The sequence below is a fragment of the Macrotis lagotis genome, chromosome X, assembly GCF_037893015.1.
Source record: "Macrotis lagotis isolate mMagLag1 chromosome X, bilby.v1.9.chrom.fasta, whole genome shotgun sequence".
Classification (NCBI taxonomy): Eukaryota; Metazoa; Chordata; class Mammalia; order Peramelemorphia; family Peramelidae; genus Macrotis; species Macrotis lagotis.
In genome coordinates, this window is record NC_133666.1 from 697,117,389 (window position 1) to 697,130,291 (window position 12,903).

At 45.7% G+C, this 12,903-nt stretch overlaps 1 protein-coding gene across 1 annotated transcript in view; it reads right to left on the reverse strand.

Annotated features, from left to right (window-relative positions):
- CRKL (CRK like proto-oncogene, adaptor protein) overlaps nucleotides 1–12,903 on the reverse strand; it is a 33,616-nt gene that overhangs the window by 10,931 nt on the left and 9,782 nt on the right. The window contains exon 2 of the mRNA XM_074206578.1: nucleotides 7,859–8,324. Coding sequence (XP_074062679.1) covers nucleotides 7,859–8,324 — 466 coding nt within the window. The remainder of the gene's footprint in view (nucleotides 1–7,858; nucleotides 8,325–12,903) is intronic.

The window sequence follows — 12,903 nt, forward strand, 5'->3', positions numbered from 1 at the left end:
TCTTGCCGTTGGGCTTTGTTGGTCATATAAAGAAATGTCAATTTATGTGGATTTATTTTATATCCTGTTATTTTGCTAAAGTTGTCACTTGTTTTAAGTAGCTTTTTTAGTTGACTTTCTAGGGTTCTAGAAGCATACCATCATATGTCATATCATCAGTAAAGAGTTAAAGTTTTGTCTCCTCAAGGCCTATTCTAATTCCTTCAATTTCCTTTTCTTCTGTTATTGCTAAAGTTAACATTTCTATTACAATAATGAATAATAATGGTGAGATAATGGGCATCCTAGTTTTGTCCCTGATATTATGTAAAATGCAGCTAGTTTATTCCCATTACATATAATGCCTGCTGAGGGTTTTAGATACTGTTTATCATTTTAAGGAAAACTCCATTTATTCCTATGTTCTCTTGCGTATTTAATAGGAACAGGTGCTGTGTTTTTGTCAAAGCCTTTTTCAGCATCAATTGAGATAATCAAATGATTTCTGTTGATTCCATTACTGCTATGGTCAATTTGTAATGTTTCCCTTGCATTCCTGGTATAAAACCTATCCGATCATGGTCCACCATGATGGACATTTATTTGATGGCCACAGTGATCAAGGACAATCTTGAGGGACCTGTTGGGGAAAATGACATCCACAACAGAAAAAACAAAATAAAACAAAACAAAAACAACTATGGAGTCTGAATGCTGAGCAAAGCATCCTACATTCACTTTTTAAAATTTCTTTTTTCATTCTTGTTTTTTTCCCTTAGCTCTAATTTATCTTTCACAACATGACTAATATGGAAATATGTTAAACACGATTGTACATGAACAACTTTTATCATATTGTTTGCTACCATAGGAAGGGGGAAGAGAAGGGAAGACAGTAGAAAAATGTGGAGCTCATTAACTTGCAAATGCAAAGAAAAAAAATCTGAGAGGGGTGGGAAGAGAGGAATCTGGTGACAACAGTGGACCCGGAAAGAAGAAAACTCGTTCTGAAAGTATAGATGGGAGTGAGCAGCTCAGGGAGTGGAAACCTCCAGAAAAGCCTGCCAGTGGTCCAACAAAGACAGGTTGCAGGAGTTGGAACCATCCTGAAAAAGCTCTCACTGCCCAGGAGTCCATAGTTTTATCCTGAAGACACAGAGAATGGGTTTTCAAGAAAGAAAAATAATAGTGAGACCCATACATGAAGACATAAAAAATATCAGAATGACCAGTCCTGAAATTTGTAGTGTAGTGTAGCAGAGAGGGGTAACCGGCCTTCTTTTCACTGTAATCATAAGGTTGAGATGGAGAAAGGGTGTTAAGTTAGAAAACGGGCATTTCTTCGAACAAGGCATTTGAGCCAGCCAAGTCTATGTGTACCCCTATTTTACAGCTATTTTAACATTAATCCCTCCTCCCCTAGAGCTTTCTGACCACATCCACCAAAATTTGCTGTATGCCATGTCAGCCAACAGGAGAGCTGCCATTCTCATCTACTAAGCACTAGTCTGGAGTAGAGATCCTAAAAATAAACTATGGCTCCTTTTAGGCCCATCTCTCCACCTGCTGCAGCCATTCTTCTCGCTTCCAGTTCCCAGGCAGTGCCAAGGAGCAGAGACCCTTCTTTCCTTCCTTCCTGAGCTTCATCTTCTCCAAAACAAACTGACATATCTGCATGGGCACACCCCCCCCCCCCAGGATGCAGATCTCTCCAAGTCACACGGGCAAGCCCAATGCAAGAGGAACCTCCCTTGGTTTGCTACCAGAGGTGCCATATGGGCGCCTGCCCAACCTGAGGACAGCCTACTGCCCCATTCTTGTTCAATGTTCCCGACTGAATATATTGAAGCCTCTTGTGCTCACCTTCACTAGCCCACCTCACTCTCTCCCCTCTCTTCTCCACTGCTTCCCATGAGATACTTCCTCAACTCTGCTATTTGATTCTGGGTTCACTATGTCCATCAGTATGTTCCAGACAGACAACCTCTACAGGACATCCATCTAAAGACAACACCATAATCTAACCAAGAGCTGCTCATCTTCCCACCCCCTTCACCCACATGAGGATAAATAAGTGAAACTTCTTAGGAAAGTGCTCTGCAAGGTGCCCATTAAGCTCGATGTCCTCCATCACTGGCAAACCCCTTTGTCAAGTGGCTGGTTTCTATCATTTTGTGTCTCTTCTGATAGGTCTGAAGGTTGAATGAGGTTATCTGTTTGGTCCTTCAAGGAATCTCAAGAGGCTTCATAAAATTTAAAGTCATTGACATTGAGGTGAAGAAACAGATGGATCAATCTGAATATTGAGAGGCTCAAACTCAGAAACCTGGCCATTCATGGATCCGTTTTCTTTTTATACCACTTCGTGAAGTTATCAACAAGGTTGTGGAGGAGCTGGGGTTGGCATTGGAAGGGGGAGTACATCCACTGTGGGGAGATCATGTAATCTGAAGTAATAACAGTGAGCTCACCTGCAAAGGTGGGTCTGTAGGGACAAAAGGGAGGATGGAATTGGGAATGGGGCCAACCAACAAAACCAGGCTATTATTCTTCTGGCCCAGCCTCCTTGGTACTACTGGAAGCAATAGCAAAACACATCCTTAGCCTGAATTTCCAAAAATACCTGTGCTCCATTTTTAACCTACACCAAGTAATTTACTTTCTCAATGGGGGGAGTAGGGTGGGAGGGAGGGAGAGAATTTGAACTCAAGGTTTGGGAAAGAAATGTAGAAACTCTTTAGCATGTTGCTGGGGGAAAAAAATTTTAAAAAGAAAATGAACACTTCAAAAAAAAAAATACCTATGCTCCCCACATTCTGAAACTGATGGCAAACACAGGTGCTGGGGGCCACAGCTGCTTCATTTCTTGGAGCCCCCCAATCTCTTAAACTGGGTGAGTCTAACATTCCTCAGCTGCATGGGGATAAGGTGCTTCAACTTTCTCAGCCTGCTTGTCTTTCAAATGGATCCTGGTCATCACTCCCCTTGGAGTGTTACGAAGCAAAGTGCCCCAGAAACGAGCTGGTATGAACTTTGTCGAACCGCTAGCCCTCGGCACAGCTGTTACAAGGAAACGCTTGGAAGGCTACAGAATGTGAAGTCGGGTTATTTGACTGAAGCCTTGAAAGCCAGGCTGCCTTGGGGGGGGGGGGGACAGCCTGGGCTTTCTCTTCTTTTTCTGTCCATTCTCCATCCAGTCATGATGACCAACAGGACCCAACCCACAGAGAAGCTTCTTCCACTGCCCCCGGGGCAATGCAGTCCCTCACAACAGGTCGGAAAATAGGGTTTCTGGGGTGCCCAGGACTTTTCTTTGACTATCTATGGCCAGTGGGTCTTTTTCATCACTTCATTTCCAAACAGACCCTTCCCCCCCCCTCCCCTCCCCTGCTAGGAGTCCTTCCTGACTCCCTCTCCAGAAGGCTGATCTCCAGGTCCAGAGAGACTCCATTCAGAGACACCTGCACATGCCTGGACCATGTCACGGACCAGCTGGTCCTCTAGCTACGGTGGGAAGGGGGCTGGGGAGGGGTAGTCTTCTGTATCTGTAGAGTAGAGCATCCAGGAGATGCAGAGTGCACTATGAATGTCAAAGACAACCCTGCACACCTCATCTCTTTCAGATTGCTATCTACATGGATGAAGAATGAGGAGTTGGTTGGGGCCAGGGCAGGGAATTGGGAGGTGGGGTCCCACCCACAAGTTTCTGGCTAAACAGGCCTTCCTTCTCTTTATTATACTGTATTTGGGACAGATGAACTAACAAGGCCATGTGGAATCTTTTTAAATCATGAAGTGGGGCAGTGCAGGCCGAGATGTCCCCAAGGGGAGGTCTGAACTAGATTAAAATGTCATTGGGAAATATTTAACAAAAGGAACCAAAATACAATAGAAGGTAGATAATGTTCATGTGGGTTTTCTCCAGTCCCTGCTGGAATCCCCACCCCACATCCAGTCTCTCACAGCCTCCACCACTGGCCCACAGCACAGGCAGACAACCGATTGCAAACATGGGACATTCCCACAACTCCTGGAGGTCAACTGATGACAAAAGGTCCAGCACCTGGTTTTGGTAGACCAGTTCAGTTTTCAATAAAAGTGCAACTGAGACAAGCGGTTTAGGGGTAGCACAGGTGAATGAACACTATGCTCTTTTTGTGAAGTCCTGGCTTTTTCAGGGGCCTGTAGACTTGCCCAGTGAGGGGAGTAACTGTCCTGCCAGTCTCTCCTCCAACCCCTTCCAGATTCCTGGGGTCCAGGTGGAAGTATCCTTAGAAACCAGACAAAGGGCTGGTTTGGGGTAGATGGATTAGGCTCCTCCTGGGTCCAAAGGAGAGACTCAGGAGCAATGAAGAGGCCAAAGAGACAGAATCAAGCTTCAGGCAAAAAAAAAAAAAAAAAGTTCCTCAAGTCCAAGAGACTTGGCTGAGGCTGGGGACGACAGGAGGACCCTGGAGACAGCTCCTCTAACAAACTAGTTGGCCACAGTTCCCAGGAGGTCCCTCTCAACTCCACAATTCTACTGAAGAATGGCCCCAAAGATTGCCAGAGAGAGGTGAGCCAGTCCACCTCCAGTAAGGAAGGACATGACCTGAAGGGCCCAGTGCCATAACCAAAACAAGAGGGAACCCTTGAAGTATGGAGAAGTTAAGAAAAATAAGACAAGACAACACTGGGGGCAGCTGATGACACCATGGCCCAACCAAAGCAGATGCTGTTTGCCCAAACCATCCAGTGGCCCAGGCCAGCATCTATCTGCCACCTCTTTCTGATGCCTGAGAGGCTATACCTACCTAAATCCCAAAAACTGTTTCCCATGTTTCACTGAGGGGGAGGGGGTGAAGAAAGTTAACTTCTCAGGGACTAAAGTGACTTTTATTACCACAAAGTTTTGGGGCCAGACTCAGTTCTGTGCTCCACTCCCAGTGAGACAGAGCCCTCTCCCAATGCTCTGCAGCTTGTGGTCCTAGAAGCCGCTGGGGGTGAGTGGGTGCTGGATTTGATGAAAGTTCCTCAACAAAACAATGAACCTCTCTCTGCCTGCTTCAGTCTCTTATCTTTAAAATGTTTTGGCAGCTAGCTGGCCCAGTGGACAGTGAGGAGTCTGGAGTTATGGAGGTTTTAAGTTCAAATCCAGCCCCAGACTTAGCAGCTGGGTGACCCTGGGTAGGTCACTTTAACCCTATTTGCCAAGAAAATCCCCAAAAATGTCAGAAGTCAGACACAACCAAACACACCTAAACAACAATGGAAAAAATAAAATGATATTACGCTTGTAAAGCACGACAATGTTAGTTATCCATTATTATTTCCTAGTCACAATATTATTTCCTATTTCCTAGACAAAGAGACACTAGAGCCAGTTCTGTAGGATGAGTCTATCCATCTTGACCTCAGTTTGTTGTGAGGAAAATCCCCCTGGCACGTGAGATTGCTTTACCAGGGGCAGCCCTTGGGCAGGATTTCTGCTGCCAGGGCTCCAGACAGTCCTTTGGATAACCCTCCAGAAACTTCCCCATCCCAAGCGGGGCAGACTTTACTGTCAGATCTGATGACCGCCCTACAGTTTTTTTTTTTTAGTTTTTTTTGCAAGACAAACGGGGTTAAGTGGCTTGCCCAAGGCCACACAGCTAGGTCATTATTAAGAGGCTGGATTTGAACTCAGGTCCTTCTGACTCCAGGGCCGGTGCTCTGTCCATTGAGCCACCTAGCTGCCCCCAACCCCTACAGTTCTAAAGCTCACCTAGAAGGGTATGAACAGACACATCCTGACTCACTTTTCAACACATTCATGGACCCTGGCTGAGCTCGAGATGCATCCCTGGATGGACCGGAGACCCTCGTACCAGCCCGAACAGAACATACTTCAAGGACTACGTACTACCTTTGCCAATTGAGGTCTTGAAAACTAATCCTAGGATGCAATTTTTCAAGCTGTTTCCAGAACAGTCACCTGAGCCCCTATAATTTGGGCAAAGTTGTCAAAAGCCCTGGGAGACCTGGATGAGGGACATACTCTGCCCTACTTGCCTCCTCACTTCCCATTTTCCTGGTAACCTATTTGTATCACTCCCAAGAGCATAGAAAAGAGTTTCCTTTTTCTTTTGAAGCAAGCTGAGATGCTATTCTGCCAAAATTCTATAAGATCAACAGCAGATAAAGCTAAGCTACCCACCAGGCTAACCTCAACACTTATAACTAATACCTCAAAATTATACTGTTTTTCAATACAATTTAGTCTAATTTTATTTGTTCAATCCAAGCCCCACTGGGGGAGGTGGAGATGTGCCCCAAACCCCTCGGTATCTCTCTCAGGTATAGAAAGGGAGTCCCCTTCTTCTCCCTTTCAGCCCTGAGCCCCAGGGACAGAAGCCCTCCCAGCTGCCTCATTCAAATCTCTTTCCTTCCAGGCCCAAGAGCAAGGTGATGCTGTTCCTCAACTTCTCTTCTAACCTCCTTTTGAGTTAATAGGTTTCTCCTGCTAGTACAACAGGTAATTAGAGAAATGGAGCAAAGTTACAAAGATAAAATAAGGGGTGGCTAGATGGCACAGTGGATAGAGCACTGGCCCTGGAGTCAGGAGGACCTGAGTTCAAATCCGGCCTCAGACACTTAACAATTGCCTAGCTGTATGACCTTGGGCAAGTCACTTAACCCCAATTGCCTTGCAAAAACCTAAAAAATTTTTAAAAAATTTAAAAAATAACTTTATAGAGACCTCATGGCAAAATGAAACGAGCTGTCTTTGGAGTCAGAAGACATGGGTTCACCCTTGCCTCTGACAATGGCTGCATAACCCTGGACAAGTCACCTGTGGGGCCAAATCTTTCCCATGGAGTCAGATCCAGACTGGCAGGAGGGAGTTCCCTGCACCATTTCGAGGTCAGTTCTGATTAGTGGATTGAGCCATCAAGCTGGCTGCCTTCCTGGCTCCCCTCAAGAGGGCATTGTTCATGAGAGTCGGTCCCACTGGCCTCCAGGCTTTATGCTGGTAACTCTGGGGTTCCACCTCTTACATTCCCTGCCTCCTCTGTCCCTTCAAAATTCCCCCCCACCCTTTGATGAACTGTCCATTTCTGAGTTATGGAGTCTGGGGGCCAGCAAGGAGGGGAACAAGGGAGATACTTTCATACCAGTCTCAGCATTTTTTTCTGAGGAGGCAAAATCAGATTCTTGAAAACAAACCCTTATGGTGGTAGCAACATCAGCAATTCCTGCTGCCAGCTTCCACTCAGTCCATAAATTCAGGTCAAAGGGCCCCACTTCTTCTATGGTTTGAGGTGATTCCTCCCACACTCAGGAAGGGTTTCCCTTAACTGCTCCAAGACAGGCTACACCATCACCTAGCTCTCCTGATTCAGCAGCTAGGGCTCACCCTGAGCTTCAGTTCCTCTTCTTACCAGTAGCCTGCCTGCCAGTGATGGCACCCCTTACAAAACAGAGTTTTTCCAAAATAAATTTTGTGAACATTAAAATAAAAGAGAAAGAATGTGTCTAAAACCCTTTCCTGTTCAAGCACTGCCACCTGTCCTAGCCAATGCGGAGGCTCTGGAGTCTCCAGTTCTCTTTCACTGATCAGAAATGCTACCCAGCTGGGACACCTCCTAAGACTTTCTGAGACTGTCATGCAGTGTTCAAACTCCCATTTTCTATTCAGGAAGGAAGTTGATGCCCAGAGACTCATTAAGTGACTTCCCCAAAGCCACCCAGCCCCATTGTACCTTTATCAAGAGCCAATAATCTGTCCCTAGTTTGTGAAAATTAAGCTAAAGCTCCAATGAGGGACTGTCATTTTGTAGCAGTCACCCACAGACAGACAGACAGACAGACAGACATCTCACTTCTCCCCCTACCTCCCCAAACCAAGTAGCTGCTTTACCTCCAAGGCCAAGGCAGTCTTGTCATAAGCGCATGGGACTCTCTTCTGAATTGCTTTGGCAAAGACAGGTCCGTTCTGGGTGGAGGGCAGAGAGCTCATCACTGCCCCTGGAGGACTTGATACAGCAGGGAGAGGATTGGCCGTCTGGGGCTGGGCATAGGCGTGAGCAGGTTCGGGGATTCCATAGCTGTTGGAATTCCGGTTTCCATGCTTTCCATGAGGAGAAGATCTCACCAGCTTTTCTACATAAGGCACAGGAATCATCCCAACCTGCCCATCCTTGTTGCGTGCACTCCACCACTGCTCCTCAGGTTTCTCAACAATGGCCAAGATCTCACCCTTCTTAAAGGCCAGATCTTCTGGGTCATTCCCAGAAAATTCATAGAGAGTCCGCACATATTCTACATTTTCTTCTGTGGGAGGCAGGTTGGGTGCTGAGGCAGAGCCCATAGGTGGGCTTGGATACCTATAACAAAACAAAATAGAATTTAGTATAACTCTAATAAGAAACAATGCTGTGTTACTAACAACTGAAGCACACCTGGAGAAACCGAGGATCAGAAAAGTGAGATTATTCATTCCAGGTCACAAAGTCAGGAAGCTTTTAAGTCCCAGGTATCCAGACTCTGTGATTCCCACCCCACCCCCAACAAGAATCTCGGTCCTGTCACTGAAAATGAATCAATGCCCAACTTCCTACCTCTAAAGCACACTAAATCTATGAGTAGACGGACAGACCCAACCACCTTTCCTAACACAGACATCCTGATAAGGGATGACAGCAATAACAGGTCTCAAAACCCAGACTTCCGATGCTGGACTAGGAATCAGGAAGACCTAGCCTTAGACACTCACCAGCTGGATGTCCTGATTTGCCTCAGTTTCCACATCTGTAAAATGGATTCAAGAACAACACCTCCCTTCCAGGGTTATTGTAAGGACCAAAGGAGAGGTTTAGTAAGCTCTAAATAAGTGTAAGGTGGGGTTGCTGCTGTCTATTATAACTACTGGAAGTCACAGGTTCACATCCTGGGATTTTGCTAAGTCACTAACCCTATCTTTCCCTACTTCCTAGAGATGCTCCAAGAATCAGAGGAGATTCTGTCTCTAAATTATCATGGTAGTCTTCTGGACAGCCCAGTCTCAAATGGTCTCTTTGCATCCCCAGCCCCTGCACCCATTCCTGCCTCCACAGTCAAAGAGCACAAGCCCCATCCCTCTTCCTCCAAATAACTTTTAAAAAAGATCCCTGGTCCTGGTGAGCCTTCTTGGGTCCTGGCTAAACATGCCCAGTTCTTTCCACTAATCCCCATAAGGCAGCAACTCCAGTTCTTTCACCTTCAAAGGACAAATGGGGGGGGGGGGTAAATGGGCCTGAGGGATGGAGTTGGGTATACAAAGAGGCCGGCAGGCTATGCTAACACAAGGGCCGCTGGGAGATGGCTGTGGTGGAGGCGACTTCCTCTGAGTGTTTCCACAGAGCTGCAACCAGAGGAAATCGCTGGCGCCAGACCAATCCATGGGCTACACCGGACCCCCTCAGCTGGCTCCCTAGAAGTCACTACATTTTTCACAGAATCAGCCTGCAGGTGGACAGGCCCTCAGAGATGACCCTCCTCCCATTTCCTCATTTTGCAGAAGGGGAAGATGCAGAGGCTGGAGGGTTAAGGTCCAGCCTTAGGCCCAGGAGTGCCAGGGCAGAGCTGTGACACACCCTCTTTCCTCATCTTCCCCTCTCAAATAAGTTAGTACAAGGGAGCTGTTACAGCTTTTTTCACCTTCTCAAGGAGAGACCCTTCCTCCCAGTCAGCCTGGGCTACAATCTGGTAAGCTGGTTTTACTTTCAATTCCTTTTTTACAATCAATAGACCATAAGGGGCAACGGAGTAGACCTGGACAAGAAACCCTCATGTCCCCCCCCTTTTTGTGTGAGATTGCCTCTGACAATCTAGTAAAACCCAGGGAAGCCCTCCCCCATGCAAAGCTTGTGGCCAAAATTCAGAAATAAAGGAAATAAATATTCAATCTTGGGTAGAGGTTAAGGAAAACAAAGCACCACTCAAACCCAAAGACCACAGATTTAGAGGTGTACAAGAGGAAAAAAATAGGAGACCGAGAAAAAAGTTATGGCAAAAATGATATCCTTCTGTGCTGGCTGTACATATCCTCAGGGAACCTGATTTCCATCCCATTGAGGGTAGAAAGGACAGTAGCTCCCATGGTGGGTCACCAAAGGGACTGAAATGTAACTATCTCAACTCCTTTCCCCAAATTCAACCTATTATCTGAGATGGTAGGAATGACCTCATCTCCTTCCCCCAAAATTCTCCACTAGAAAATGAAGGAAATACCTCTCTCTTTCTTGCAAAGAGCCGATGTGCCCTTTTAGTTTTGCTAGATTTCCTTGAGAGGTCTAGCCCTTATTACTGCTTAACTTACCAACTTCTCTACTGGTTACTTTAAGAGCCTATCCCTAAACTTGAGTCCATGTATGGAATCCTTTCATTGGCACTCTTTAGAAAGTCTTTATCTGCCAGACCAAGCTCCTAGGAGGGTGATGGGCCCAGGATTAGAATCTCAACCTTGGAGACAGAAAGGACTTTGAGCATCTGAACCCCTACAAAGCACAAGCCAGGACTAGTTCAGTTCCTTCTGAAATCTCCACTCCCCCCCCCCCAGGTAATGGAAGGTCTTTCAAACAAAATGAGTCAGGAGAAAGTTCAGTTTACCAAATGCTTTATGGAAGACCCAACCCCAGAGGGAGAGCATGGACCCTGCTCTTTTTTAAGATATACTTAACCCCATTTTCCAGGAGTCGAGCAGAGACTTCTTTCCACTTGAAGGCCATACCGCAATATGGGGGGTAGGGGGATGGGGGGGAGAGTGACAGAGAAGGAGGGGAGAGAACTAGAACCCTGGGAAGACCTCATATGGCTTCGAGTGCCCAACTGAAATGTCAAGACTTCTCTGGTCAAACGCTAATTTCTGAAATGCAAATGGGTTTAAACTGAAAATGGGTTCCTTTATTTTGGCATCATCACCAGATTACAATCCAGCTGTCAATGCTGTCAAGTCCTTGAAAGTCCTATTTAATGATCAGAAAGGACAATGATCAATCTGGAAGGATGTGGGAAATCCAGGACACTATTACACTGTTGGTGGAACTGTGAACTCATCCAACCTTTCTGGAGAGAAATCTAGAACTACGCCCAAAGGGCAACAACAATGTGCATATATATATATCCTTTGATCCATCAATACTACTACTGGGTCTATACCCTGAAGAGGTGATGAAAAAGGGCAAAAACATCACTTGTACAAAAATATTCATAGCAGCCCTGTTTGTGATGGCAAAGAATTGGAAATCAAGTAAATGTCCTTCAATTGGGGAATGGCTTAGCAAACTGTGGTATATCTGTGCCATGGAATACTATTGTTCTATTAGAAACCAGGAGGGACGGGAATTCAGGGAAGCCTGGAGGGATTTGGATGAACCGATGCTGAGTGAGATGAGCAGAACCAGAAGAACACTGTGCACCCTAGCAGCAACGTGGGGGTGATGTTCAACCTTGATGGACTCGCTCATTCCATCAGTGCAACAATCAGGGACAATTTGGGGCTGTCTGCGATGGAGAATACCATCTGTATCCAGAGAAACAACTGTGGAGTTTGAACAAAGACTGAAGACTATTACCTTCAATTAAAAAAAAAAAACATTATTTATTATGTAATTTTGCTATCTCTTACACTTTACTTTTTCCCCTTAAGGATATGATTTCTCTGTCATCACATTCAACTGAGATCAGTGTATACCATAGAAACAATGAAAAGACTGACAGACTGCCTTCTGGGGGGGGGCAAGATTAGGGGGAAAATTGTAAAACTCAAAATAAATAAAATCTTTCTAAGAAAGTCCTATTTAAAAACTCTTAATTGGGTCAACCTTCAATTAGGCCCCAACCTATCCTATTACTTACCCAACTTAGCAATTCAAAAGGAGCCCATGGACCCAGTGTCCACAAGTTCCCAAGCATCTACCCCCCCCATCCATCCAGGAGCTGTGAAGTCACTAATACAGCTCAACATTATCGCCTTTTTTGGAAAGATTCAAACCATTAGAACAGAAACATGAGTTATCCAACCAACAGACATACTATTCTGTAATGTTTCAGTATAAAATTTGAGAGGGGAGGATTCCAATTTTCTCTCCTTTGGGCAGAAAGGCCTCCCTCACCTCTGCCTCTAGCCCAACAGCTGTGGGGATTTATGAACAACATCCCCTGGACCCCAGCTTTCCTGCCTCCTCAAAGTGCTCCTCAAAGGGACCTGAGAAGGGAAAGTAGAGGTGGGAGGAAGTCCACAAGTCGCACCTTAAGGCAGGGCTGTCCAACCTAACCTTTAAAAGTTTTTATTGAAACAATAGACAATAGATTTTGATTTGCCACTGGAATGAGAGCATGTTGGACAGCCCTGCCTTAAGGGATGATAGACAAAACCCAAGGCAAAGACAGAAATTCTCCCTAAGAAGAGAGCTTCGGCCAATCCATAAAAGGTCTTTTCAAGCTTGGGGAAAATAGGTTCTTCATAGAATGGTGGATTATGAACTTGAAAAAGTATTCCAATACTTCAATAGAATTGGTTTCCTTTACAAGACAGTATTCTGAGGCATCCACACATGGCCCACTCCAAGGGGCAAAGAAAGGTAAGGCTTGGTCAAGACCACAAGGTCAGCATCAGAACATTTTCCCAAGCATGATGAGGCATAAAATGAACAGAAATGTAGAGCAGTGAGGAAAGAAGTGAGGAGAATGAGGGAGAAGACAGCAGAGGAAACAACAAGGGACTGTGATAGGGAATTCATACAAAAACCTTCAGGGGCTTCTCATTCAACTAGAGAGATGTGGTTTCAAATTCTGCCTCAGAGGTCCTCTGCCAGCAGCACTTAGCTCCCAAGCAGGAGGCCCCCCACAAAATCACAAACTGTGCAGGAAGGAACCTCAAGGCAGGTCAAAAGAGCCAGAAGGGACTCAAAAGTCTCAGTGAGC